The sequence below is a fragment of the Oreochromis niloticus genome, linkage group LG4 (assembly GCF_001858045.2).
Source record: "Oreochromis niloticus isolate F11D_XX linkage group LG4, O_niloticus_UMD_NMBU, whole genome shotgun sequence".
Lineage (NCBI taxonomy): Eukaryota > Metazoa > Chordata > Actinopteri > Cichliformes > Cichlidae > Oreochromis > Oreochromis niloticus.
Genome location: NC_031969.2, coordinates 9,634,824 through 9,662,676, shown reverse-complemented (window position 1 = coordinate 9,662,676; position 27,853 = coordinate 9,634,824). Strand labels below are relative to the sequence as shown.

General features: G+C 41.2%; 4 protein-coding genes and 1 non-coding gene across 8 annotated transcripts; 4 read left to right on the top strand and 1 right to left on the bottom strand.

Annotated features, from left to right (window-relative positions):
- Positions 1 to 49: 49 nt before the first annotated feature.
- Positions 50 to 4,338, bottom strand: LOC100695382 (galectin-2). 3 transcript variants are annotated; one of them, XM_005468402.4, is made up of 5 exons: positions 3,916 to 4,338; positions 1,225 to 1,293; positions 1,004 to 1,083; positions 613 to 784; positions 50 to 385 (listed from the first exon to the last, which is right to left on the bottom strand). In XM_005468402.4, the coding sequence occupies exons 2-5, from the start codon at positions 1,231 to 1,233 to the stop codon at positions 239 to 241; spliced, it is 408 nt and encodes a 135-aa protein (XP_005468459.1). In that variant the 5' UTR covers positions 1,234 to 1,293; positions 3,916 to 4,338; the 3' UTR covers positions 50 to 238. The 3 variants fall into 3 exon arrangements, with proteins under 3 accessions (XP_005468459.1, XP_003443163.1, XP_025762564.1); XM_003443115.5 differs by lacking the exon at positions 3,916 to 4,338 and adding an exon at positions 2,384 to 2,632; XM_025906779.1 differs by lacking the exon at positions 3,916 to 4,338 and adding an exon at positions 2,384 to 2,632 and having other exon boundaries at positions 1,225 to 1,288.
- pick1 (protein interacting with prkca 1) lies at positions 1,985 to 12,358 on the top strand. Its single transcript, XM_003443114.4, has 13 exons — positions 1,985 to 2,151; positions 2,640 to 2,713; positions 2,933 to 3,044; positions 3,259 to 3,387; positions 4,464 to 4,530; positions 4,663 to 4,752; positions 4,823 to 4,876; positions 4,999 to 5,061; positions 5,348 to 5,481; positions 9,667 to 9,759; positions 9,849 to 9,899; positions 10,560 to 10,704; positions 10,829 to 12,358. Exons 2-13 carry the CDS (start codon positions 2,673 to 2,675, stop codon positions 11,083 to 11,085), a joined length of 1,236 nt encoding a protein of 411 aa, XP_003443162.1. The 5' UTR covers positions 1,985 to 2,151; positions 2,640 to 2,672; the 3' UTR covers positions 11,086 to 12,358.
- Positions 12,359 to 12,629: 271 nt separating this feature from the next.
- Positions 12,630 to 12,702, top strand: trnar-ccu (transfer RNA arginine (anticodon CCU)). The gene has a single exon. It is a non-coding gene; the product is annotated as a tRNA-Arg (tRNA).
- Positions 12,703 to 12,874: 172 nt separating this feature from the next.
- On the top strand, positions 12,875 to 20,899 carry LOC100698040 (phospholipase B-like 1). Of its 2 annotated transcripts, XM_005468397.4 has the most exons (12): positions 12,875 to 13,056; positions 14,365 to 14,587; positions 14,695 to 14,778; positions 15,681 to 15,816; positions 16,301 to 16,441; positions 18,072 to 18,216; positions 18,804 to 19,004; positions 19,149 to 19,289; positions 19,381 to 19,566; positions 19,970 to 20,076; positions 20,196 to 20,416; positions 20,617 to 20,897. In XM_005468397.4, the coding sequence occupies exons 1-11, from the start codon at positions 12,987 to 12,989 to the stop codon at positions 20,370 to 20,372; spliced, it is 1,611 nt and encodes a 536-aa protein (XP_005468454.2). In that variant the 5' UTR covers positions 12,875 to 12,986; the 3' UTR covers positions 20,373 to 20,416; positions 20,617 to 20,897. The 2 variants fall into 2 exon arrangements, with proteins under 2 accessions (XP_005468454.2, XP_013125595.2); XM_013270141.3 differs by having other exon boundaries at positions 20,196 to 20,899.
- A 4,338-nt stretch (positions 20,900 to 25,237) lies between these two features.
- On the top strand, positions 25,238 to 26,001 carry LOC112846759 (pollen-specific leucine-rich repeat extensin-like protein 2). Its single transcript, XM_025906778.1, has 2 exons — positions 25,238 to 25,520; positions 25,961 to 26,001. Exons 1-2 carry the CDS (start codon positions 25,238 to 25,240, stop codon positions 25,966 to 25,968), a joined length of 291 nt encoding a protein of 96 aa, XP_025762563.1. The 3' UTR covers positions 25,969 to 26,001.
- Positions 26,002 to 27,853: the final 1,852 nt, after the last annotated feature.

The window sequence follows — 27,853 nt, the reverse complement described above, 5'->3', positions numbered from 1 at the left end:
TTGTGAGAGGCTGCAAAACCTTAAAGATGACAAAACATGATTATTTGACTGTAAACATTTTATATCATTTTTGCACAACAGGACATTTTAAATCACTTAAATGTATTAATTTCTCTTTATCTCTTAATGATTCTTCAGTCAATAACTGACTGTTATTGTAAGAATAACATTCAGACAGTCAAACCTCATCTATAACTAAAGTGTTAAACACAGCATCTGTTTACTACAGTTGTATCTCTTAGCAGATCTTAAAGGATTTCAGTTTGAAGTCCCCCGTGACTCTGATGTAGCTGATGGTACCCATACCAACACGATTTGGAAACTGGACTTCCTGTCCATCAGGAAGTTCCACCTCAAACATGTCTTCAGCCAGCTTCAACACAATCTGAAACAGAAGAAAAATTAATTCATAAGTAAACATTTTTTCCAAGACACAATCAATTGCAACCCAACTTGCATCGCCCAGCTTAATATCTGCAAGAGTATTAGTGTGTTTTTTGTGTTTTATGTGGGTAAATCAAATATCCATTTGATCCAATCAAAAACCTTTGTGATATTTTTAATACTCAGACACTCAGTACATCATCATTTACTTCGATCACATTCCCTCACCTTGACATCAGCACCCCTCTGTAGGGGGTTGTGAATTTCCCGTTTTTCATCGCCCCAGCAACCAGCAATCTTTGAGTTGCACACCAGCACAGCACCATCAGTGTCATCATGGAACCGAGGATTGAAGTGCAGTGCCAGGTCATCTGCATCACAGCCGAGATCAATCTGGAATCTGTTGATCAGACGTTGTACAAACTTGATTTTAATATCAATGGCTTGCAGAGCTTTGAACACATAGATCACACAGTGGAGTACAAAATATAATATAATTTGTAAAAGTCCACTTTGTGCTAGATTAGATTTTCCTACTGCAGGATTAACAGCATATGTAGCTTTCATTCAATTTATATGGTTACTGTATGGAAAAAATAAATGAGTTTTGTTAGCTTACCTCTCTGCATCATGCAGAATTACCCCTTTTATTTTCAGCTCATCTCCAGCTCTCAAATCCACATTCTTCAGTTCGAGTTCCTGAACACATGGTTAGAATATAACCTGAAGAAGTCTTGAGAATGAAATAACTTTGCATTTTCAGTTTTGCAAATAATTTATTAAAGGGTAAAATGTAGTTAATTTGCTGACATGTAGTGGCATACACAAACCTAAGCTTACCATACTCATACTGGTTGCTGGTGAACAGTCCTGGATGATGGAGTTTCAACAGAGGTACAGTCTACTGTGCTGGGAGAAAAAAAGGTAAATGGGGTAACTGTGAATTCTAGTTTATTTATGATGCAAGACATGAGTTTAAGTAAGATTCTCTTTTAACACTGACTCATTCAACATCATCATCATCTTTGCCAAATACTATATTCAGTACAAGCACTACTCTGTTTAATCACCTGTAACAGCAAATTAGTAAATGAACAAATTAATGTGCTTTTTCTATTTTTCATTGGAATTCATTTTGCACATTAATAAGGGCCTTCAATATACTGCAGATGACTCTAGAACAAAATAATCTATACTAGTGTACCATACCCATGCAATAAGTCTATTTTGCAACAATTGTATTTGTATGCTTCACAAATAAAATTTCTACAAACAAGATCATTAGTCAAATCTACATCCCTTTTCCCATCAAAAACAGTCTGTAATAATATTATATTTGACAAATTTCATGCAGGTGCAGGTTGACACTCTAACCACAGGATGGCAGTAAAACGCGTAGTCTAAGTTAGAAACAAGTGAATCCTGGAAGGACTTTGATTAAATCTGGAAAATACAATGACAGTGTTTTCATATGAGCTGATGAGAAGTTTAAAAGAAATAATCTGTATCATTTACACTGAGGAATATGGAATTATAGACTCTAAGACAAAACTAGAAAATGATCATCCAGTCCTTCCTTTGGTAATACGTCTTAACAACAACTTCCGTCATCCTGCCGGAAGTGACAAAATAAAGTAAATAGAAGCTGTCTTTAGATCGAGAAGTTGAGATAATTGCGAATAAAAAGGGCGATTCAACAAAAGATATTTTGATTTTATGCACACTAAAGAATATCTTTATGACGACTCTGTGCGACGTCTAAGAAAGGTAAATTGTTAATGGCCTGCTGACGTTTCAGGGGACAACATTAGCTAAATACACCTGCTATTAGCCTACAGGCTAGCAGCTAATAATCCAACTTACTGACCTCGGTCACTGTAATGAAATCTAACAGTGACTGGTTTGTGTGTGCATGCAGATATATTAAGTGCAACAGTTACATTAATTAAAACGTATTTAAATGGTTGTTGTTAGGATGTTAGCATGCACTGCGGGTTACCAGCTGTTTGCTCTGCTCCAGCGTTTCCTCACTGACTCCACAGCGATTAAATTTGCCGCATCAGGAAAGCAAAGCTGCCAATTTTGGTGATTGTCGATAGTCCATCTGATTATAGACTACTTTCAAATTCGCCGGTAGCTCAAACTCTTAAACGTGTTCTGATTGTCACTCTTTTAATGAGCGTTTCTTGGGTTTTCTGATCACTAGATCCAGTTAAAACTTCCTTTGATTTCTGTTTTATTGTACTCTGTCGCAGGTTTCTGAGGGACAGGAGTGACGCTGTCCTGCAATGTTCACAGATATGGACTATGAATTGGAGGAGGACAAACTGTGAGTCATTAATGAGCTTTCTCTACCCATCCAGGCGAATCACATATGCTTCTCATACATTATAAACATAAAACATTATTAAACATCTAAAACAGTAACTGATAGGGTGAATGTCTTGATATAAACTGTGATACAGTTCCCTCATTACAGAATGTCCCAGAATAAGCTGAACAAAATGCTTCAAAACTCAATTTAGTGTTTTTTTTTCTCTCTTAACAGGGGGATACCAACAGTGCCTGGGACTGTGACTCTGAAGAAAGATGCTAATAATCTTATAGGCATCAGCATTGGTGGTGGGGCTCAGTACTGCCCTTGCCTCTACATTGTTCAGGTGCACACAGAATAATTTATTATGACTTTATTTATTAAAATGTCATCTATAACCAGATATTTCTATCATGCTTTAAATGTTATAAGACTGTATCTGTCTCAGTTTGCTGTTGTTTGGCATATGGGTCATTAAATGCAGCTTTATCGCCTCTTTTTCAGGAAAAATAACTGTACTTTGTCACGGTTTTTTAAATGTGGTTGCTGTTGCTTTGCAGGTCTTTGATAACACACCAGCAGCTTTGGATGGGACGCTGGCAGCAGGTGATGAAATCACAGGTGTGAACGGGAAAGCAGTCAAGGGCAAAACTAAGGTGGAGGTGGCCAAGATGATTCAAGCTGTGCAGGTACACAGACTCTGAAAGTGGGAGGTTATTAAAAACTCAGCATTACACTATTGACCATAACTGCTATTTAACATTGAATATTACCAGTGTGATAATAATGCACACAGTTTAGAATAATAATACAGTCATTTGTGCATCTGTAGCTACAAAAACGCTCACCACTTCCATGCACACTGAAGAAAAAGATGCATTCGACTGATAGCTTTATTAGCCTTTTCAGATTTTTGGTAGTTGTTGTGATGTGATGATTATTTCCATGGATTATTTTGAATAAAATAATAGTATCATTGCAGTGAAAGTCTTATGACAGCCCTGTTGAAATAATGATGTTAACATGAGCTCTATTATTAAACTCCTGTTTTTAATCTTTTAAACCTAAAGACAGCGACTCATCATACTCACCCTCACCTCTGATGACCAATGCCCCATAATGAATAAAAAAAAGAACCAAACCATAGCTTTACTTGCATGTTGAAACACTGTGTGTCATTTAAAAGAAATTTTGAAAAGAATTCAAAGATGACTCACTTTTTTATGTCCAGCACAGTCCAACAGTTAGTGAGATATGAGTGTAAGCCCACCTTCCCACTGCAGACAGGACACTGTAGGAGTGACTTCACTGGTTTGCTAAGCTGTGCTGAAGAGGTCGGGACAATAGCCCGTAGCATGTGGCGTACCATCACCGGTGAATAGTGGCGCTGTTGTTTTTGGCATCCTTTGTTCACAACCCAAAAAATTCCATGACTTCCTGCGTGGTGGGATAAAGATGGGGTTCAGTGTGGGATTAAAAGGATTAGGTGGTGTTGCTGCTGCCCGTCACTGAAAATACATTTCACACTTAACACCATAAATGTTGCACATTATTAATTTTAACTTATGTACTAAGGTGAAATGTTACTTTCTTTGAAGCATGCATAGCAGTGCTTTGTACTGCATTCTTGCATAATCTCAACAAAAGCTAACACATAGTTCTATTTCTTATATTTAGTACTGCTACAATAGATGCTCTTCCTTTCACCATCCCATGTTTATATTTATTTATTTGGGTTATTTAACTGTTGATCCTATTTTCACAGGGAGAGGCAGTAATCCACTACAATAAGCTGCAGGCTGATCCAAAACAGGGGAAGTCTCTGGACATAGGTATTTATGTTTATGTTACTTCCTTTGAAGCGTGCACTGCAGTGCTGTGTACTGCATTCTTTCAGATTCTCAACAAATCTTTTTCACTGCTGCGTTAGTTTGTGTTAAACATTGATATTTTATATGTTTCAGTGCTGAAAAAAGTCAAACATCGACTTGTAGAGAATTTGAGCTCAGGAACAGCGGATGCTCTTGGACTCAGTAGAGCTATTCTATGCAATGGTAAGACTGCTAGGATGGTAACTGCAGGTTTGTTCATATCTACTTAGATTTAACTCGTTGTACTTTGCAGATGGACTTGTCAAAAGACTGGAAGAGCTGGAGAAAACGGCAGAGCTGTACAAAGGTAACGAATGATAAGATTCTTTACCTAAACAAGTTAATCATGTAGTGTGAAAACTCCATAATCACAGATATGAGAGAGCTTTTAATCCACAGAGATCCTGTTGTTCTCTGTTTGCGTTGCAGGGCTGATGGAGCACACGAAAAGACTACTGAGGGCGTTTTTTGAGCTTTCTCAAACCCACAGAGGTCAGTCACTATATCCAAAATCACAAATGATAAAAACAGTATTACACCAGTGGAATAATCCACTCTCACCCCAAGTGGAAGTTTGCTGTTGTTTTTTTCCTCAATAAAGGCTAAAACTTGGTGGAGCTTTTAGTTGAAACATGACCATAAAATGAATAAAAATGTCATGTTTTCATACAATGTCTGCTTGCTGGTGGAGTTGTATTTAATACTTTTTGTTTTCTAACTTTAGCAGATCTTTGCTCGTAGCTATATTTGAGAGGTTTCTGGTTTTGTCCCTTTGCAGCATTTGGAGATGTGTTTTCTGTCATCGGGGTACGAGAGCCCCAGGCTGCTGCCAGCGAGGCTTTTGTGAAGTTTGCTGATGCTCACCGCAACATTGAGAAATACGGCATTCAGCTACTAAAGACCATCAAACCTGTAAGTACAGATTTAACCCTTGTGTTGTCCACGGGTCATTTTTGTCCTCTACAGAAATCTTTTGCTATCAAAAATATGTTTTTTATTCATCAAATGGTCTGAAAATAACAGAAGTTATTCATTACTATACTATGCATGATTGGAATAAGTTTTAAGTAATTTGATTTATTTATGGGGTTTTTATTCGATTTTATAACACCTGTGGTCCTCGTGGACAAAAATGACCCCAAAGTACAAAGTGTTGCAAAAGGCCGTATTTTCACAACATACTGCTATCAAACATCTTTGATCTTGGATCACTGATGTTTGGGGTCAAGCACTGGTCATAACAACCACAACAACAACAACAACAGGCAGCACAATGAGGAGGCAGGTGCTCTATATTCAATAAAATGTTATTTATACTGCGCCAAATCAAAACAACAGTCGCATCAAAGTGCTTCGTATTGTAAGGTAGACCCTACAATAATACATACACAGAAAGTATGCTCACAAGCCTCCATTGCACTAGAGATTTGCATACTTTGATGAGCATACTTTTTTTTACCATGTTGTGCAAAGCAATGACCAGTAGGACAAAGCACATATTGTCCTCTAGTATAATGAGGAGGAAGAATCAATGTTCAGGAAGATCCAGGGTTAGAAGATATAGAAAATATTGTCAATATTTAGAGCACATGCTACCCTTTCTCTGAAAAAGCACATCACCCACCTGCAGAAGTGGAAGAAGGCTATGAAGTGAAGAAAAGTGATGAAGAATCTGAACTATGTTCAAGTAGGTTCTTGGGCATCCAGGGCATTGTAGTCTGAGGAACTTGGAAAGAAAGTGACTGGGCTTCTTGAAGTTTCTTGAGTTTTCAGAATGTGAAACTGGAATAGAAGATGTGTCAGAGGACTGCACATCATCCATTTCAATTATGATGAAGACAAAGAATCAAGCAGGAAAGAGGAGTCAGCTGAGACAGAGGCATATTTGCAGTAATGTGAGGAAACATTGATCTGGTCTTCTAACATCCCAATGACAGACGATGCATGACTCTCTCATGTGCCACAGAGAAAGATAATCTATCACAGTCCAAGCACATATGCCAGGTCCCATACTCCTTCATTGGCTTTTCTACTCGAGCACTGAACGCATTATACACAGTGTTCTGCTTGTATTCTGCTTTTTAACGTTCACATGCCAATGGATGCATCAGAGACCAAGTTGGGGTTCAGTAACTTGCCCAAGGACACCTTGGTAAGAACTCCAGACTAGAGCACACAGAGACTGAACCAACAACCATCCAATTAGCAGATGAGCTGCTCTACAGCTAACTCAATGACGAACAAGGAGGGACAACAAGAGGGGAAAAAAATGGATCGAATGCAGCTGTAGTCTTATGTGGGTATGTTGATTCTACATCCAGTGGAGTCGCTACGGCCAGTTTATGACATCCTGAGTCTGGTAGAGCAGTTTTAAAGGTGACACAAGATTAATCATAGAAGCGCAAAAAGGATATAATTTCTTGATAAAGACACAATAGATGATCATCGTGCAGGGCCCCGCCCGTCGGGCTATATGATCGCCCGACTGGAGATATCACTAGCTCCGCGACGTTGGGCTAGCGATTTTGCGAGCCCTGTCGTTCATGACACAAACGCGCTCCCATTTGAGGTGTATGGAACAAGTGGGTGTTTCTCCTGCTGTGATGTAAGATCCTGATACTGATGTGACTGTATGAGCACAAAGTCCCGTTCAGAGGACTCTGTCCATTCCAACAGAACATCCCAAGTAAACCTATGAGATAAAAACATGGCAGTATGTCATGCCAGGTCCAGCTGTACATGGAACATGCTAGTGTACGATGGCAAACGGTCTGTCCTGCAGTCAGGACACGCGAGTTGTCCCTAACATTGCAGGTTTCCAAAAGAAAACAATCACCTGTAACAACTTGTTTACTGAATATGACCCTTGCCTGCAACTGCAGAAAAGAAAGCTGTCCATGATGGGACCAGTGCAGAGGAATAAACCTGAGCTTCCTCCTGCACTTGTGTCAAATATGGACATGAAAGTTTGCCTTCACTCAGACCCATGCCCTGGTGTTCCTACCATGCCAAAATATAGAAAACTGTCAGGTAATGAGTTGGAATAAAGTTGAATAAAACCTTGAAACACAGAGATGGATGATATTTTATACTTATGGCTTTATAAACAGTCAAAGCAAACAGGGTCATTTTTGAGCCCAGAGGACAACAGATGTGATTATTTGCTGCCAGTAAAAAACTTGAAGTAGTTTAAAAACAGCTTTCTAAATTAACTTTGACATAAACCCGTCTGTGATCATCTGCTAAAGCAACTGACTCTGGTTGTGAAACGATAATCACAATAACTGATGATTTGATTTATTTTTTACCCGAAAACAAAGAAAAAATTCATTTTTATGAGGTTTTTAACAGACTTAAATTTGAAATGGAATAAAAAAAATGTGTCAGAATGTTTGAATTAAGTTTTAATTAAAAGTGGGGGAAAAATCCACTTCATAGTAATTAAGTATCAATCAAACCAGATGGGGACATTTTTGACCCCTGAGGACCACAGGTGTGATTATGTGCTGCCATTTAAAAATTATAAATGGTTCAAAAAAAACTTTTTCACTAAAGTTCAACATAGAGCACTCTGTAGTTAGTCAGATAGTCAAAATTATCTGAACTTTTAAATATTTTATTTTCTTGTTTTGTTTCCACTCGAAAACACAGTGTACTTTATGTAAACAAGGTCTGGTGGCCCTAAAATGTAAAATGTTGGGTAAATTTTGTGTTAATGTGTTGGTCTTAAGTAAAACTAAGACGTAACATTGAATTGATTGACAAAGTATACTTTATATTTTAAAAACAGTCAAATGAAGTGGGGACATTTTTGACCCCTGAGGACCACAGGTGTGATTATGTGCTGCCATTAAAAAAATGTAAATGGTTCAAAAAAAATTTTTTCACTAAAGTTCAACATACAGCATTCTTTAGTTAGTCAGATAGTCAAAATTATCTAAACAATTAAATATTTCATTGTCTGATTTTATTTTCGCTCAAAAACACAGTGTACTTTATGTAAACAAGGTCTGGTGGCCCTTAAATGTGTAATGTTGGGTAAATTTTGTGTTAATGTGTTGGTCTTAAGTAAAACTAAGGTGTAACACTGAATTGATTGACAATTTATAATTTATACTTTAAAAAACACTCAAATGAAGTGGGGACATTTTTGACCCCTGAGGACCACAGGTGTGATTATGTGCTGCCATTTAAAAATTATAAACACTTCAAAAAAAACTTTCTCACTAAAGTTCAACATACAGCACTCTGTAGTTAGTCAGATAGTCAAAATTATCTAAAAAATTAAATATTACATTGTCTCATTTTATTTTTGCTCAAAAACACAGTGTACTTTATGTAAACAAGGTCTGGTGGCCCTAAAATGTAAAATGTTGGGTAAATTTTGTGTTAATGTGTTGGTCTTAAGTAAAACTAAAGTGTAACACTGAATTGATTGACAATTTATAATTTATATTTTAAAAAACAGTCAAATGAAGTGGGGACATTTTTGACCCCTGAGGACCACAGGTGTGATTATGTGCTGCCATTTAAAAATGTTAAATGGTTCAAAAACAAATTTTTCACTAAAGTTCAACATACAGCACTCTGTAGTTAGTCAGATAGTCAAAATTATCTAAACAATTAAATATTTTATTTTCTTGTTTTATTTCCGCTTAAAAAACAGGGTGTATTTTTTGTAAACAAGGTCTGGTGGCCCTAAAATGTGTAATGTTGGGTAAATTTTGTGTTAATGTGTTGGTCTTAAGTAAAACTAAGATGTAACACTGAATTGATTGACAATTTATACTTTATACTTTAAAAAACACTCAAATGAAGTGGGGACATTTTTGACCCCTGAGGACAACAGCTGTATGGAAATCGGGAGGACATTATGAGGGTTAATTTATGCTTTGAGTCATTCATTGTACTAAAAGTGCACACATCAGTTAAAAACATTCATTTTAAACAAAGCTTTGTAAAAAAAAAAAGTCAGGCTTTTATACTGTCTGTGTGTACTTTGTACTGTGTTCCTTAAATCTGTCAGAGTGAAATTTATTATGTAAGATGTCAGTTTTCCAGTGGATGTTGGATTTTAAAGTCTCTCTCGTTGTGCAGATGCTCCATGATCTGAACACGTACCTTAATAAGGCCATACCAGACACCAAGCTCACCATCCGCAAGTACCTGGATGTGAAGTTTGAATATCTGGTGAGACCTGCAGTGCTGTCACTCTGTTTACTGAAGTTCACTGTCAGTCTGTAGGTTGAATAACAGGATGGGTTTTTTGTGTCTTTCAGTCATACTGCTTGAAGGTGAAGGAAATGGATGATGAAGAATACAGCAGCATTGTGAGTCACAATTTTTACCGATTTAATTAAATCAGTATGATATTGACAGTTAATGTAAAACTGACATTTTGATTGCAACGTTTTCTTCCTGTTCAGTGCGTCAGATTATTCTTCTATGAGGAAAAATTTGACCCCAGGAAAAATATAACCAAAACCTGCTACTTTTTGAACGTTCTAAAGCAGAAAGATGTTGAAAACGTTAGAAAAACTGACTGTAAGAAGACGAAACATCACATTTGTATCTGCAGACTCTAACTATAGATGCCCATCTTTGATTATCATGAGATCATTATGTTTCTCTCTCTGTAGTATTAGGGATGGTACCTTGAAGTATGAAGCTACTTGAGATGACTGCGTTTAATCATGTTCTGTTTTGTACACAGTTGTTAGATTAGAGTCAGACTCAGTGATAACAGGTGTTCTTTTTAAAAGGTGTAAATATTTACCATCTCAGCTTGACCGCCTCTCTATCCTTCCTGCTCACAGTCAAACTTTAGTTCACCACACTGATGCAGACTTAGCAAGTGCAAGTTTTTTTTCTCCCATTTTCCGAATAAGCACTCTGGGGAAGAACTGGCTATAAGGCGCAGCTTTCCTCGGATTTCCACAGCTGAAAACATGTCTGTTATGAATCAGTAAATCCTATTTTTCTTCTGACAGGCCATGGGGGAGCCTCTGTACCGCGTGAGCACTGGTAACTATGAGTACCGTTTGGTGCTTCGGTGTCGGCAGGAAGCCCGCGCCCGCTTTGCCAAAATGAGGAAAGACGTCCTGGAGAAGATAGAGCTGCTGGATCAGAAACACGGTCTGCTCTTGCTTTTTTTCACCTTTAGCTATTCCCTCCTCTTTCCTCCGTGGCCTGTTAACAGATGCTGATGATTTAGTAGCATCAACATGTTGCTTTTGTTTTCTTTCTTCCTCGTCTCCAGTTCAGGACATCGTGTTCCAGCTGCAGCGCTTCGTCTCGGGCATGTCGCATTACTACAATGACTGCTACGCCGTCCTGAAGGAGGCGGATGTGTTCCCCATCGAGGTGGACCTCTCCCGCACAATGATCAACTACAGCAGCCAGCCGTTCTCCTACACAGACGAAGACGAGGAGGAAGAGGGAGGCGGAGAGGGAGGAGGAAGCAGTGCTGGCAGACAAGCGGAAAACGGAGCGGAGAAGCTGATCGATGACGAATGAGAAAGCCCGCATGTGTTTGTGTTTACCATCAGTTACATTTAATGTCTACACACTCAGCAGGCAGTGATCCTTGCAGCAGAGAGCAGCTGCAGGAACGGTTACCACTGTTCACACAGAGAGGAATACTGATTAGAAATGCTGCTATGATACTGTATGTGGGCGTTTTTACAGTTGTTTCTGTGGATTGTTAAAAATTCTATAGCTTTACGGTTACTTTATATTATTTACATTTGCAAATTTTCACTTTAAAAAAATCATTTATGGTGTCCCATAAGGTCATCACTGAAGGAGTGTGAGGGACACAATCAATTGAATGAAGCTTTATTTTGTTGTGAGTGATGTGTTTGGGTTTTAATGTTTCAGACTGGGATCTATAAGCATATGAGGTGTGCCTTTGCTCTCTGTACAGTGAAGTGTACTGGGTCTGAGCTGTTTCAGTGTGGAGAATATTTGTTTTCTTTGCTGCAGAACCTGCCGCATCTTCGACGTTTATTTATTTACCTGCTTGAAATGATATCGTACTCTAAATGTTTGTCACTGCAGAGAGAAATTCTCAGTGCAACAAACCACTGGATCATTTTACAACATGTCAGGGTGTTTGTTACATGCAGCTGTTAAAGGCCTTTTTCCTCCATCTTTGCACATTTTAAGTTGTCCGACCAAGGTTCTTTTTTTTCTTTGTTTAAGGTGTCTGTTTTATCTTCTCGTGCAGCATGCTTCAGGTGGAGTGTTCACATTCCACTCACTACATTTGCATTCCAGCTGTGCCCTCACAGTATGATGAAGAAAGTAAATGGATGCACAGCTTCACCGTGTTGTAAAAAGGAATTAAAAAAAAAAACACTAGAAGTGTGTAGAAAAAGAAAAGAGGTGTAAAAGCTCTTTTATTTACTGTTTTATTTATTGTGTTTATCAAATTATATCTGAAAATTTAATAAGGAAAAGTTAATCTGATAGTTTATAAACTGTTCCAAAAACTACCACTAGGGGGCAGTGTCGCATCAGCTCCGAAATGTTTCTTCTTGTTTCTCTGAATGCAAAGAAAGGGATCCACTGTTTGTGTTTCTTGATTTTCTTGGTTGGTTGCTTCGTACTACGTCATAATGACTTTTCGGAACTTGACTAAATATATGATCATTTTAATGAATATGCTGTCAGTTTATTTTCTATTTTAACTTTCTTTTACCTCGATAGGGTCTGTTGCCACATGAATTGCGCAGATGCACTGTCCGTGACATTGTAATATATCAAATAAAGTAAATGCAAATATAAAGGAGGGTTGTGTGTTAATTATAAGAATGTAATCTCGAAGCCTTCAATGGACATAAAGATGGGGCTTTTGTTTTCAGTTGTAAAGCGGAACGGAAACATGCGCAGACGGTGAATTGTCTTCGCTGTAGACGCGTCATGTTAGTCTGAACTAAACTTTCTAAAAGCCCATACATGACTCCGGACTCAGGCTCCGGTACCTACGATATGTAATCGTCCAAGGGTGACTGTTATCATCTCTAAATAGTTTCCTGTGAATTTCACATACTCATACAGCCCCAGTGGCCTAATGGATAAGGCACTGGCCTCCTAAGCCAGGGATTGTGGGTTCGAGTCCCATCTGGGGTGAGAAGTTATTTTCTTTCTTTCCTTGTCTCAAAACTAAAAACCATGTGCTCTTATTTACCAACTATCTTAGTTGTTCCGGCAGCTTGTCTCGAAATGTTTTCACGTGTACGTACTGTTCCCTTTTTCCGCTCCTGGCCGCAGCCAATCAGAAAACTCTGGGCTCGCGTCACCTTTGGACTTTCCCTGCATGGAAAAGACAGATATCCTCTTTACCTGTGCCACTTCTGTTCGAACCATTTCTATGTCCCGCAGTAGTTTTAGTTTTTAGCTCCATTCTCGCAGACATGTCTTCACTAAATTGGTTACATGTCTGTCTTTTATTCATCGTGGCTGCGACCTTCGCCTCTGCTGACAGTAAGTAGGACGAGTCCATGAGAAGTCACGGGTGATTGTTTAAGGCTCTGAAGAATCAGAATCAGAATCAGAATGTCTGTATTGTCATTGTCGCAGGTACATCGAAATTAAAAGTGGTCTCCGATCAGTGCATCATCCATAGAAATATAAAAATATAAATTAAAACAATAACATTTAATTAAATCACTAAATAAAATACTTAGTAGTATTAATAGTGCTAATAAGAATAGTATGAGCAAACATTCACATACATTCCCACACACATGCTTCAGTCAGTGCATAGACCATTTCAAGAGTGGCGTGATGGACATTTTTTTTTAGTAGCAGCATTCAGACATGTTATTGCGGTTGGGTAAAAGCTGTGTTTGAGTCTATTTGTCCTTATACTAATTGCTCTGTACTGTGTGCCCGAGGGCAACAGTTCAAACAGGGAGTGTCCAGGGTGTGAGGTTATCCTGTGATCCTTTGGTCGGTATTAATGACCCCTTGGAGTGCTTTCCTCTGCGCCACTGTGCAGCTAGTGTACCAGATGCATATGCAATAGGTTAGTACACTCTGGATGGTGGCTCTGTAGAAGGACACCAGCAGTGTTGGGAAGGTTGCTTTTAAAACATACTCAACTACAGATTACATGCCCCAAAATGTATTTTGTAATGTTTTCTGTTACGTTATTCAATGACAGTAATGTATTCTGAAGACTTTGGATTACTTAATATATTATCAAGCTTTTTACAACTACATGAATGTACTATTGCTGCGTGATTTATTACTGTTACTGAATGTTATTCGCCATACCAATACCAACTAGATTTTTAAAATCTTAATATAAAATTAGTAACAGTAGGATGCACATTAGGTAAGGCTGCACTGCAGTGATCTCATATATAAAACTATTCCGGGCGTATATAAAACAGGTCTGCGGCATTAGGATCTGGTCGTATGTAAACAGCTGTTTATGACAACGGTGGACTCCCTTGGAAGGTAGATGGGCCTGCATTTATCAAACCATCTGTTGGTTTCATTCTTTCAGGAATGAAGTGGTGGTTGATTTCCAGTGTCCGTGCTGCTTGTATGAATGTGCTGTACAGATACTTTCTGTCAGCTGTTGGGTTTTAAGTTGTTTTGGAGACTGAGTGAAGTGAAGTATTTCATGCAGTGTAATCCCTAACCTGGCATTTAACTTTCATTTTTGTTCGCACCCATTAATTCATCACAGCCAATATAGAGGGAAAAAGTTCCATAAGTAAAGGAGCTGGGATCTCCGCCTCCCTTTTTGTTTGTATTTTCATTATGTTGATGTCTTCTCAGAGCTGACAGCAGCCACTGTGTACTGGGACCCTTATCACAAGCTTGTCAAGCTAAAGGAGGGGGTGATGGAGGTCGAGGGGGATGCTTACGGGTTCCTGAATGACACCCTATCCAGTACAGGCTGGAGTGTCCTGGAGATCCGAGCAGGGTATGGAGAGACTCCTGAAACAGATGAGATCACTTTCTTCCTGGCTGGCTACCTCGAAGGTTTCCTGACCGCCCAGTAAGTGCTGTCAGTTCTTATTATAACTTTATTTATTTCACTCAAATTCTGAGTCTGGGCATTTTGTATTCATTCTTATACTTGTACTCATTCTTCTTCTTCCCGAGGCAGATGATGGACCACTACACCAACATGTACCCGCAGCTGATCACAGACCCAAAGATGCTCGACCCAGTTCAGAAATTTATGGAGTGAGTCTGTTTCCTTTTCCTTTTAGAGTTACAACCCAAGCAGCAGAAATGTCACATCAACTTCACAATCTGTCATCTTTCATATCCTCTTCTGAATAAAAGTTCAACCAAACATTTAAGCACTCTCAGCATTGGCATTCCCCACACCCTCTAGCAGATCGTTAAATGAAGAAACCTTTTGAATACAAGCATGCTCATCCACACAGGTGTGCGCACGGGTGTACACAAACACAAACTACACCTTTCTTGGCAAAAGCACATTGTGCGCTGTCAGTCTTGCGTGCTGCACAATAACATTCACTATTGAGTATTTCCTGTTATTTACACTTAGCCAGATTATTGCGATGGTGTCGTGTTTATTATGTTGCTCTCTTTTTTGCTTGTTTTCTTTTTTTCTCTTTTTTTCTTCTCTCAACAGGTGATCCAGATGATTTTTTTAAGTGCCCTTTCTCACTCTCCCTCTTCACCTGTTTTTCTTTCCCTCCCTCCCTCTCTTTCTTTCTTCCTTTCCTATCCCCCAGTCATGTCTGTCCCGTCTGTAAAACTGAAAATAAAATAAAATAATGAATAATAATAACAAAGGTCATTAAAATGGACCAATACGACAAGGTCGTGATGACCCACTTGGCAAAGTAAATCTGTTGGGCATCTTTCTTGGCCTTCAGACAGTAATTCTGACGGATAAAGAACCAAACGGGATGGGCAAAAAAAAAAAGAAAACAAAAGAAAAAAAGACCACAACAGAGCTTAAAGAAGTTCACCCCTGACACTCATAATGTTGCAGAGTTAAGAACAGTTTTGATCATGTTTTTCTACTGATGCAGTATTACGGTGGGGTTTTTGTAAAGTAGTATTGATCTGTTTAGTTAAATGTCAGTCTAATATGATTCTTGCACGTTCAGGGAGCAGGACTCATGGGTCAGACAGCAGGTGAACAAGAGCTCCGATCCTCTGTGGAAACACGCCGGCTTCATCGTAGCTCAGCTGGACGGATTGCAGGCAGGAATGGCAGCGTGGGCCGAGAAGCAAGGGAAGAAGGTAGGATAGCCATGTGGCAGGATTTTTGTCCCACAAAAACACAACAAACAGCAAGAATGATTTGTTAGTATTTTTTTTTACCAATCTGCACTCTGAAATGCAGAAGCATCAACCAACAATTTCATATCAGGTTTCACAGGCTTAAGTCATGTTAAATATAAAAAGTAGAAGTAATAGTACTTAAGAAGATTTTTATAAATATGCTATAGAGCCAATAGTGTTATATTAATGGCAGTAGCAGTAATACTACATACCAGCAGTTATGAATTCAAATAATTATTTTATTTGCTTAAAGGATCGACTTTCATTTGCTGTAAGATGTGAAAGGACTTTTTATGTTTTCTTTTCTCATAATTAATTATTTTGTAGCTTTTATTCTGTATGTTTTTGGGGTTTTTTGATAAATAGTTGTCTCACTTCAGGGGCAGCAGCAGTGTTTGTTTGCATTTGCTGACCAGCTGTTTATCTGTTGTCCTTCCCAAAGCCGCTGACGCTGTTTGACGTCCAGTTCCTGAACGCGGTGGGAGATCTGCTGGATCTGATCCCAGCCCTGGTCCCCAGCTCCTACCCTTCACCCAGAGACTTCAAACTTCCAGGGATGGGCCACTGCTCTGCACTCATCAAGGTCAGAGGTCAAAACATAACTTAATCACAGACTGTATATAAAAGATGGATATAGAGACCAAAAGTGAAGCTTGTGATGCCTAAAATCAACACATTCTTTCTTCTGGTTGCAAAAGGAAGTCTGACTTTGAATAAACATCTGATCTATGAACAGTGTTGGGGAGTAACGGAATACACGTACCGACGTTACTTATTTAAAGTGCAAAATATGAGTAACTGTATTCCATTACAGTTACAGTTTAAAAAGGTGGTATTCAGAATACAGTTACTTTGCTGAAATAAAGGGATTACACGGCCTTTCATATGTTAGGCTATGCCCTCTCTGTTTTTGGTAATTCCACGCAGGTGGAAACCCAAACAAAACACGCATTAAGAGGCTCTAATGCCTGGGTCTCAATCTCGCGGCCCATGTCACCTCTACTTTCAGCCCGCATAATGAAGTGATGAAATATTTAAAAAAATTATTGTTCAAAAAGTTATTTAATATGAAGGCAATAGGCAGAGTGTTACAGGCATAGCCCTAAATAATGTAGCCTCATGGGCAGTGTAGCCCAGTTGTAAGTAAGCTATTAAGACTCGACTGTACACCGTGTTCGTGTTTTTCTCCCAAACAATAAGTTCCGTTTGAGCAGCCTTTCAACGCCTCTCTCTGTCTCTCACTAGCAAAGTTGACCCAGACAACAAAGTAAAGCTAGCTGTCGGCTACGAGCCCGACACGGAACCCGACGTATTAGCCAGAGGTCCCTTTACTACGGTTCGGACCCGCGGACCTGTTTTATATTCGCGCAGAATAGTATTCTATACGAGATCACTGCAAAAAGTGCAGCCTTACCTAATGTCAACCTACTGTTAATCATTTTATATTAAGATTTAAAAATCTAGTTGGTGTTGGTATGGCGAGTAGCCTTCAGCAATAGTAATAAATCACACAGCAATAGTACATTCATGTAGTTGTAAAAAGCTTGATAATATATTAAGTAATCCAAAGTATTCAGAATACGATATTCTCATTGAGTAACGTAACGGAATACGTTACAAAATACATTTTGGGGCATGTATTCTGTAATCTGTAGTGGAATACATTTTAAAAGTAACCTTCCCAATACTGTCTATGAGCTCAGTAAACATCTTACTCTTCAGTTCCTCCTCTCAGTCGCTGGTTTCAAGTCTTGGTGGATACACCAAAGTGTTCCATTTGTGCAACATAAAAGAAGCAGTTGATAAGATTACTTTATAAAAATATGGTGTCTCCTCTCATTCGTCAAGATTCAGGGGGAAAAAATATGGCATATATTTAAAGAAACTAAGTTTCATTTTCAGTGTCATAATTAAATCAGGGGACAGTTTTGTGCACGGAGGTGCATATTCTAAAATCTGTAACTTCAAAGTGTTTTTTGCACGGCAGCTTTAACAAATTTATATTTGTGCTAAATTACAGGCCAAATTTAAAAGTCCTATAACGTCACCTATTCTGACTTTTGTTCTGTCTATTTTGTTGCTTTTGTTGAAGGGACATTCTTGAATTTAAGTTAATTATCTAACTAAACCAATGCTGTTATGTTGGTTAAGCTACATAACTGTTGGACATGACATGGGATTGTCCCATTACTTATTTCTGTCATCATCTTTAGATGCTGCCGGGGTACGAGAACCTCCTGTTCGCTCATTCCAGCTGGTACATATACGCTGCTTCGATGCGGATTTACAAACACTGGGACTTTCACATCACTGAGCCCAATACAGCCACTGGAAAACTATCCTTTAGCAGCTACCCTGGTATGTAAGAAAGCAAGAGCATCAGTGAAAATGTACCTCATTTATTTTGATTGAACCTTCATTTAACCAGGATAACATTACTTTAAGGTTACAAAACTCTTTTAAAACGATGTCCTATCCAAGACAGGCAGTCTGCATAGACTAGTACAACACAGATGAAAATACACAGCAAAAACACACTGAAATAATATGAATGTAAAACTGATGAAGTAAAATACAAACACAACCAAAATTTATGAACTGCTGAAACAATAAATGTAAATAAAAGTAAAAGTCACTGAGTTTATTGAATAGTACTGTGCTGTTAATATTCATGCAGTACATTTGTAGTAGCTGCCTCCAGGTCATTTAAAGACGCCTTAAATGAATTTGGTGAGATCAGCTTCTTAAGTTTTAGATTTTTGCAGATGATTCCACTGTAATTCAGTCAGTGTCAGCCATCTCCAGAAGGCCAACCATTCATTCTGCTATCTCTGTATAACAATGTTGGTTATCTCGTCCTCTTCACACATGGAAAAAGAACATGTTTATCTTCTTATATCATCCATAAAGCTCATGTTTGTAATGTGGCTTATTTGTGGCTTCAGGCTTCCTGGAGTCGCTGGATGACTTCTACCTCTTGGGAAGTGGTCTGATGATGACGCAGACTACCAACGTTGTCTTCAACGCCTCCCTTTTTCAGACAATCACCCCAAATAGCCTACTGGCCTGGCAGAGGGTCAGACTGGCTCACAGTTTGGCAAAAACTGGAGAAGAATGGGCCAAAACCTTTTCCATGTATAACTCTGGTGAGCATGTCTGCCTTATGTACATGGATCTTTATACACGAAGCACAAAAACTGTGCTGTGTTTTGATAGAAAAGGCTAACTCATGCTAAGGCATCTTATCAGACTTTTTTTCTCTACCATAAATCCACCTGCAACCTTTGCAGGAACCTACAACAATCAGTACATGGTGTTGGACAGAAGCAAAGTGAAGCTGGGCCACAGTCTCGACGACGGTGCGCTGACTGTGGTGGAGCAGATCCCCAGCTTGGTGGAGTACTCGGACCAGACACAGACTCTGCGCACAGGTAGCTAATCATTTTCTACTTTCAATTGTATTTTATTTCATTTTTAGACTTTTCTGTGATTTCCTTTCATCACCACATCCATTTCTAACAGGTTATTGGCCGTCCTACAACGTTCCTTTCCATCGGAAGATCTACACAATGAGTGGTTACGTAGAAATGTCGGAGCAGTACGGAGAGGACTTCTCCTATGACCTCTGTCCCAGAGCCAAGATCTTTCGCCGTGACCAGGGTGATGTTAAGGACCTGGAATCCTTGAAGCACATCATGAGATTCAATGGTGTGTGGCTCCATCTCAGCTTCTTAGTTTTAGCTCATTCTGCTGACTCTTTGTATGTTGCTGTTTCATAAGCTAGATATTTGGCTACAGTACACTTCATTAGTTACATCTTGTTAGAAGCACACATTCAACAAAGCGCTGGAGGCAAATCACATCTAGTGGATTAAGTGACACTGAAGGCCACTTTAGTACTTTTTTTTTTTGTTTGTGTAAATTGTCACTTTAAAAAGGCAGTTTGAGATTATCTGAGCTGGTATTTTGTTGTCTGATTAGATATTTGCATTAACAAGTAGTTGAACAAGTATACCTAATTACGTGGCCTTTTCCTATTTAGCTATTCTGAAGCTCAAGTCTCAAGCTGTAGCTCGAGCAAGCATGATATTTTTGGTTTGCTTGTTTTCAGACTACAAGAAGGATCCGTACTCCCAGGGTGACCCCTGCAAGTCCATCTGTTGCCGTAAAGACCTGCGAGGAGAGGGTCCTTCACCAAAGGGCTGCTATGACACTAAGGTATTCCCAGAGCACCACAATAGCCTTTTCATCAGTAGCAGTCATGCAGGTTTCATGAATTCAGATGCTTTTAAGCTCTACCCAGCTTTCTACTTCTTGGCGTTTTGTTGACTGTGCAGGTGACAGATTTCCACTTGGCTGGGGATTTCCGTGTGGAGGCAGTGAACGGGCCAACAACGCAGGACGGACTCCCGCCGTTCTCTTGGGACAAATTCAGCAGCATCAGTCACCAGGGCCTGCCACAGTATTACAACTTCACCTTTGTCAAGATGCAGCCCGTTCTTTTCAAACCATGAGCATCAGTGTGTGACTGTGTGCGCGCGACAGCGATTTTTTCAGGGTAATGAAGGTCCACGCCCATCGGTTTTATCTGTCCTTTTCATGTCCATCCAGCAGATAATTTTTTTTTCTGCATGTTTGCTATTGCATCCCATGAGCAGATATCCTTTCTTCTCAGCTGTCACTTTTTTATAGGATTTCATTCAACACTGGTAAACACAGATTTCCGATCTATTTCTAAACACGTTTTTTTTTCCTCAGGGTGTCCTGTGTGCAGCCATTGGTGCCTTTGACGCTGACAGTAGCTTTATGATATGATAAAATGCCAAATCACAAAATCAGCAGTTGTGCCACCTTAAAGTAAAATCTTTATTTTGCTTGAATGTCTTCATATATACAAACACTATTGCTGCAGGAGTAGAGGAAACAATCAGTGCAATGCCGTACTCAGGTGCTGATCATCTCTTGTGATCTGATTTTTGTTTGCTGATTTTTGTTTGCTGCCTTTTTATTGTGCTGTGCAAAATTAAAAATTCTTCTTATATTTTTGTGTTTCTTTGCATGTCTACGTTATACCTTTATTTCGTTTTTGTTTTACACTTAAACTCTCACAGTCTGGACTTTCAGCTACTCAGGTCATTTGACGTGTGAGATTTCAAAACGTATCTTTGAGTGATTAAGTTAAAACTTTACTCAGATTTCAGTTAGTTTTCCTCACAATCTAAACTCAGTTCTATTAAATCTACATCAAATTAAATGAGCTCAAGTTTATGCTTTAAATCAGATCCCCACAAAAAGAAATCAAACCAGGACATTAGGGTTGGAATCTCATCGAGCTCTGCGGTGAACTTTTCTAAATGAATGTGGCTCTAAGCCTCCACCAGTCACTTATCACCAGATTTAGCTTTAGAGTTCGTAAGCCTTTGATCTTTTGTCACCAAAGTCAAATCTAGTGATCAAGTGGATTGTTCATGTGAGTTTGAAGCTTTCATAAATATTTAATGAAAAAGTAACAAAGCAAGACAATTTGAAAACATGTCTTCTTCTGTAGTTGTCGTCCGAAAAAAGTGATTTTTGGTATTTGCCTGTAAACATGTCAATTTAATTAAGGCTATTAGAGCCAGGGGCTCTAATAGCCAAACAAGTGAAAATAACGCCATACCGCTTCATAAGACTTCTCCCATGTTTCACCTCAAATGGACCAAAATTGTCCACTCCAACAAAGCTAAACGAGGATGTCTCATGAGTCACTCTGCTTTCATGCAAGTCAGCCATCTGCTGCTGGCCTGCAGCTCCATGAAACCTTCTACAGGTCACACACCTCGACATGTTTCTAATCAAAGTACCAGCACCAGGAATCCAGTATTTATGATGCAGTTCCGAGAGTATGTGGTTCCTTTCACCATGAACCACTTCTTTATGAATATGCTTCAGAATGAGATTAGAAACATGAACATCTTTGAACTTAAAATCTTATAAATAAACATTTTTTAAAAACAAATGTGAAGATCTTTAGCGATTATGACAGGATGCTTGGAATCTTCTGACATGACAGCTCTACTCAGACGTCCGACAGCCCGCAGCACATCATCCTCCAGAACAGGATTCAACTTATGTATGTGGCTGCTTCGTTTCACAGTGTCTCCCCTTTGGAGGCAGGAATATCCTTTCGGGATATCTTTTCCTCTGACCGAACTTGATTGTTTGCATCTCAGCATCCTCAACCTCTCACAATGAAAGAAAGCCGTAGCACAACTCAACCCTATGATGAGCAGCTTCAGACTGAGTTGTATCAGATGGAGACTGGAAGTGTGTCTTGTTCTTCCTGCGATGTAATAGCAATGTCTCGAACCTCAAAATCCAACCCATCACCCTGATGAGACGAGTCCAGAATGAGGCACAATGGATTAAAAGGGTCAGAGAATGATCATCATAATGTGCTTGTGAGATGTTGATGGCAGCAGACACCTTAACTTCAGGATCTTCATGTGAAAGTTCTTGCAAGTTCTCTGGGTTCACAGGCCAATTGTTCTCTGGCTGTGTAACAAAATGTAGGACCAGATATCCATTCAGTGTCACGTAGAAAGGTCTCTGCCTTCATACCTCTGGAGGCAAAGTCTGCAGGGTTATGCGTTGTGTTCACATTCCTCCACTGGGAGGCACTAGAAGCCTTGAGGATCTCTGACACTTGGTTCGCCACAAAAACACAGAACCTGGAAGTCTCATTATTGATATATTTCAACACTGCGGTGCTGTCTGTCCAAAATACTGAGTTTAGGAGAAGTAGTCTCAACTCCCTCCTCCACATTCTATCCTCGCGAACTGCTACCACTGCTGGCATCAATTCCATGCGGTGGATTGTGACTGGTTTTAAAGGTGCCACTCTGGACTTTCCCATTATGAAGGAACTGTGTGTCTGTGAGCGACTGGTGTGCAGCAGCAGGTAAGCGCCATACCCCTTCTCACTCGCATCTGCAAAGTGGTGTAACTGAGCAGTGGTTGTCTCTCCAAAATCAGGTTTTGATCATTGTTTGGTGCTGATTTTGTCCAAGAGATGCAATTCTTCCACCCAGCTTTTCCACTCAGGAGCAACCGCCGATGGTATAGCATCATCCCATCCTATCCCCCTCTGGCACAGATCTTGAAGGATCCTCTTCGCTGTGAAGATGACAGGAGCAAGGAACCCCAGAGGGTCATAGAAGGTGCTTACTATGGAGAGGATCCCTCTTTGGGTCAATGGCCTATTTGAGATGGATATGCAGAACTTAAATGCATCTGACTGCATTTAAGTCCCAATGCTCGCTCAACAGGTCACGATCCAGGTCTATGTCCTTAACTTTCTTTGCTCTTTCCTCCTCATGTATAACTGCCAGAATGCTGCAGCTATTACTCATCCACTTTGTTAAGTGGAAGCCACCCCTGGCACAGATATCTCTGAGATCTGAGTAAAGATTGATGGCTTTGTCTTCAGAGCCTATTGAAGCGAGGCAGTCGTCCACATAAAAACTATGCAGAATGGTGTCAATCACCTGCTGGCTGAAGTATGCTTTGTTGTCCTCTGCGCACTTCCGCAGGGCATAGTTAGCACAGCTCGGAGAGGATGTTGCCCCAAACAAATGAACACCCATCCTGTACTCTTGCATGCTCTGAAGTCACCACTAGGCCACCAGAGAAATCTCAATAGGTCAGCATCTTCCTCTGGCACATGCACCTGGTGAAACATAGCCTGGATGTCAGACATCAAAACAATAGGCTCTTTTCTGAACCTCTTCAGTACTCCAACCAAAGCATTTGTTAAGTCAGGGCCACTCAGGAGCTGTGCATTAAGAGAGACACCCTGGAATGATGCTGCACAGTCGAAGACGACCTGCATCTTCCCCTTGGTAGGATGGTAAACCCCATGGTGAGGGATATACCAAAGCTTCCCATCACTGCCCTTTAATTCTGGTCAGAGAGTGCCAGAATTAATTCTCTAATTCTGGCACTCTCTTCGTGTACCCTCTAGATATGAGATCTGTCATGAAGGCCGTGTAGTCTTTGTGAAAGTCTTTATCTCTGATGAACCTTTTCTTCAAACCTAAGGCACGTTGCTCAGCAGTTGCAGGGTTATGAGGCATTCTTATGTCTCTGTCTTTCAATGGCAGGGCAATGCTGTAGTGCCCATCCCTCAAGGTCACTGTCTTGCAGGCCAACTCCAGGAACTTTGATTCTTCCTTTGACACCCCCTCTGCTCATCATGGCTGCTCTCAGGGAAGTCCATCTTGAACTGCTGTTTCCATAGCTTATCCAGTGTGACAGCAGAAACTCTTTTGGCGGCAACTGTTGCCAAACGTCCTGGCCTTCCACAGCATTCTCGATTAAGTGGCCCATTCACTGTCCAACCAAGCACAGTCTTAACGGTGAAAGGTCCATCACCAACACTCCAGATGACCTCCAAAGGTTCTAGAGCTCTGGGCATATTCACGCCTATCAAAAGATCCACACTGGCCTTCATTTCTGGCAAATGAACATGCTTCAAATGTGGCCAGTCATCCAGGTTCTATTGATTTGAAACATTACCAATATCTACAGGCATTTTGTGCTGAGTGAAGAGGTCAGGCATATCACAATATATGTCACTGTTCAATCCAGCAACTTCAAGTTCAGGTACAATGAACAATGAAACTGTCCACCACTTTCTCCTGTCCCATGGTGCGCAGGATGATCATTGTCTTCCTCCCAGCAATATTCAGCTTGTCCATAAGACTCACTGTACAAAAGGATGCTGAACTTCCTTGGTCCAGAAAGTCATATGTTTCCACTATTCTTTGACCTTGTCACGGCCTGGAGGTTCTGCTGGTCGCTGATCAGCTGTCTCTGCCTCTTTTCTCTCTCTCTCTCTCTCTCTCGCCAGGGCTGAACTCATTATGGGTTCACGCCCTTGGCCCACGCCCTTGGAGGAAGAAACACCTGTGCCTCATCAGTGTGGAGGATATTTAAGCCAGGAAGCAACGGCTGTTCTTCGCTGGATCGTTGTGAGAATCGCGTCAGTGAAAGTCAAGCGTCTGAGCAAGTATCTTCCCCTATGTGTGTGTTTGGAATCTAACGAGTGTCTCTTTATGTACAGACTCCCTGGACTGTTTCCCTGGTGTTCGAGTGGATTTGTGTTTGGACTGTGTGGAGAGAGACGAGCGTGTTCCCCTGGATTTTCCCCCCGGAGCCCTGCCCCCCTCACCTTTTGTATATAGCACTGCCCCGCACCTTTGTAGATAGCACTGCCCCACATCTGTGTATATACACTCACTGGACTTTGTTCTTCAATAAATTCTCTTGTGTGCATCATCCCGGAGTCCTGCGCGTGAGTCCACCTTATACTCCGTGACAATAACGATCCAGCCAAATCATGGACTCAGCGGACTCAGCCCCCTCCCAGCAGCCGGTCATCTCCACGGAAGCTATCTTGGACCGCCACGAACAAATGTTATTGCACATTAATCAGCAGCTGACAGCACTAACTCAAGTCATCGCTCAACGGATACCGCTGGTAAGCCCGCCCACTCCTTCTCCATCTGTCGCTCCACAGTTACCGGCCCATGAGCCTTCTGTGCCCGGTCCCTCCGCTCCTCCGCCGCCGGCCCATGCGGAGCCTCCGGAGCAGTCGCTGCCGGTACCGGAGCCATTCTCGGGTGAGTTCCGTAAGACTGCGGGTTTTTTAACTCAAGTGACTTTACAGTTCAAACAGCTACGGAGGACTTATGAGACCGATGAAGCTAAGATCGCTTTTTTCGTTCAGTTGTTACGTGGTCAAGCATTAAATTGGGCGCAGGCTGTATTAAGAACGGATCCTGAAATAACCTATGCTGATTTTCTCGCTAAGTTTAAAGATGTCTTTGAGAGGGGCACCGGGGCCGAAGCAGCGGCCCACCGACTGCTTAATCTGAAGCAGGGAAGACGGAGCATGGCCGACTACTCGATTGAGTTTTGGACTCTGGCAGAGGAGACTGGGTGGGGGCAGTCGGCGCTAATAAGTACACTGCTGAATAATCTGTGTGACGAGCTAAAGAGGGAGCTAGTTATGAGGGAATTACCTGTGACACTTTCTGATGTTATGACCCTGTGTGTGAAGGTGGATGAAAACATGCGAGCGCGGCGCGGCGCTAGGGACTACAACCCCAGAAGCCTCTAGGACGGGAGGAGGGGGCCTCCGGCGGAGGTACGGCAAGTGGAATGGGAGGACGGGACAGGAACTATGAAGACGAGGGTGAGCAACCCATGCAGATAGGGCGCTCCAGATTAACGCCGGAAGAGCGACAACGGCGTTGGAGAGCCGGTGAGTGCTTCTACTGCGGCCGTAAGGGCCATATGGCCGTTTCCTGTCCTTACCAGCCAAAAGACCGCGCCCGCCAGTAGAGGGGAGAGTACGGGTGGGCGAGGTTTCCTGTTCACAATCTCCTCCTCGCTTGATGCTTGCGGCTAAGCTAACGGTTCGTTCGGTTTCTCATCCACTCCACGCACTAATTGATTCAGGCGCAGAACAGAATTTCATTGACGAGTCTCTTGCTCTAGAATTAAAGTTAAGCACTAAACCGCTGCCTCACTCACTCCAAGTTACTGCCCTCAGTGGGCAGCGTCTCCCGGATATCACCCATATTACGGAGCCTATATCATTAACCCTCTCTGGTAATCATTCTGAGATGTTGCAGTTGTTTGTGTTTAAGGCTCCTCTTACACCACTAGTCTTAGGGTTCCCCTGGTTACGTCTACACAACCCAGTCCTGGATTGGAGGAAGGAAAGCATTCTGGGGTGGGGAGAGGAATGTCATATGTCTTGTCTAAAAGCCGCAACTCCACCCGCAAACCCTCTGAGTAACCCCCCACCCTCTGAGTCAACCGATCTCTCGTCTGTTCCCTCAGTCTATCACGATCTTAAGCAGGTTTTTTGTAAAGATAGAGCACGTTCTCTTCCCCCTCACCGGCCGTACGACTGCGGAATTGATCTCCTCCCAGGCGCCCCACTTCCTACCAGCCGCTTATACAGTCTCTCACAGCCTGAACGGGACAGCATGGAGAAGTACATTAATGAGTCGCTCGCCGCAGGTCTGATTCGCCCGTCATCATCCCCTGTTGCGGCAGGGTTCTTTTTTGTTGCTAAGAAGGACAAGAGTTTACGGCCGTGCATTGATTATCGAGGTCTCAACAATATCACCATCAAAAATAAATACCCACTACCACTACTAACGTCAGCTTATGAACTGCTCCAAGGGGCCACAGTTTTCACTAAGCTGGATCTGCGTAACGCGTACCACCTAGTTAGGATACGGGAAGGGGACGAATGGAAGACTGCCTTTAACACACCCTTAGGCCATTTCGAATACCTCGTTATGCCGTTTGGTCTAACAAATGCCCCAGCCGTGTTCCAGGCCTTTGTCAACGACGTGCTCCGAGACTTCCTTAACCATTTTGTGTTCGTCTACCTTGACGACATTCTCATCTTTTCACGCTCCGCCTCTGAACATGAACGCCACGTCCGGCTGGTTTTGCAACGTCTTCTCGAGAACCGTCTCTTCGTGAAGGGCGAGAAGTGTGAATTTCATGTGACCACCGTTTCTTTTTTGGGCTTCGTCATTGAACAGGGTGACCTCAAGCCTGACCCAGCTAAGGTCCAAGCGGTCATCGATTGGCCCGTCCCGACAAACCGTAAGCAACTCCAAAGTTTCCTGGGCTTTGCTAATTTCTACAGACGTTTCATCCGTGACTACAGTAAGCTTGCTCTCCCACTAACTCGTCTCACATCTCCTAAGGTTCCCTTTTTCTGGGAGGAGTCAGCGCAAAAGGCTTTCAGTCTCCTGAAGGAGCGGTTCTCCTCCGCACCCATCCTGGTTCAACCTGACCTCGGCCTGCAGTTTGTTGTGGAGGTGGATGCCTCGGACACAGGGGTGGGGGCCATTCTATCCCAGGAACAGAAGGGCAAGCTCCATCCCTGTGCCTTCTTCTCCCGCCGTCTCTCATCTGCTGAACA

Bases quoted from the DNA above. Each gene is read 5' to 3' on its own strand.
- LOC100698040 (XM_013270141.3), top strand. From the start codon at position 12,987: ATGTCTTCACTAAATTGGTTACATGTCTGTCTTTTATTCATCGTGGCT. The intron at 13,057-14,364 runs GTAAGTAGGACG...ATGTCTTCTCAG, and splicing joins GACCTTCGCCTCTGCTGACA to AGCTGACAGCAGCCACTGTG. The intron at 19,005-19,148 runs GTGAGCATGTCT...CAACCTTTGCAG, and splicing joins CTTTTCCATGTATAACTCTG to GAACCTACAACAATCAGTAC.
- pick1 (XM_003443114.4), top strand. From the start codon at position 2,673: ATGTTCACAGATATGGACTATGAATTGGAGGAGGACAAACT. The intron at 3,388-4,463 runs GTACACAGACTC...CTATTTTCACAG, and splicing joins AGATGATTCAAGCTGTGCAG to GGAGAGGCAGTAATCCACTA. The intron at 4,531-4,662 runs GTATTTATGTTT...TATATGTTTCAG, and splicing joins GGGGAAGTCTCTGGACATAG to TGCTGAAAAAAGTCAAACAT.
- LOC112846759 (XM_025906778.1), top strand. From the start codon at position 25,238: ATGGACTCAGCGGACTCAGCCCCCTCCCAGCAGCCGGTCATCTCCACG.
- LOC100695382 (XM_005468402.4), bottom strand. The intron at 785-1,003 runs GTAAGCTAACAA...TCTGATCAACAG, and splicing joins ATTCTGCATGATGCAGAGAG to ATTCCAGATTGATCTCGGCT. The intron at 386-612 runs GTGAGGGAATGT...CTTCTGTTTCAG, and splicing joins AGAGGGGTGCTGATGTCAAG to ATTGTGTTGAAGCTGGCTGA.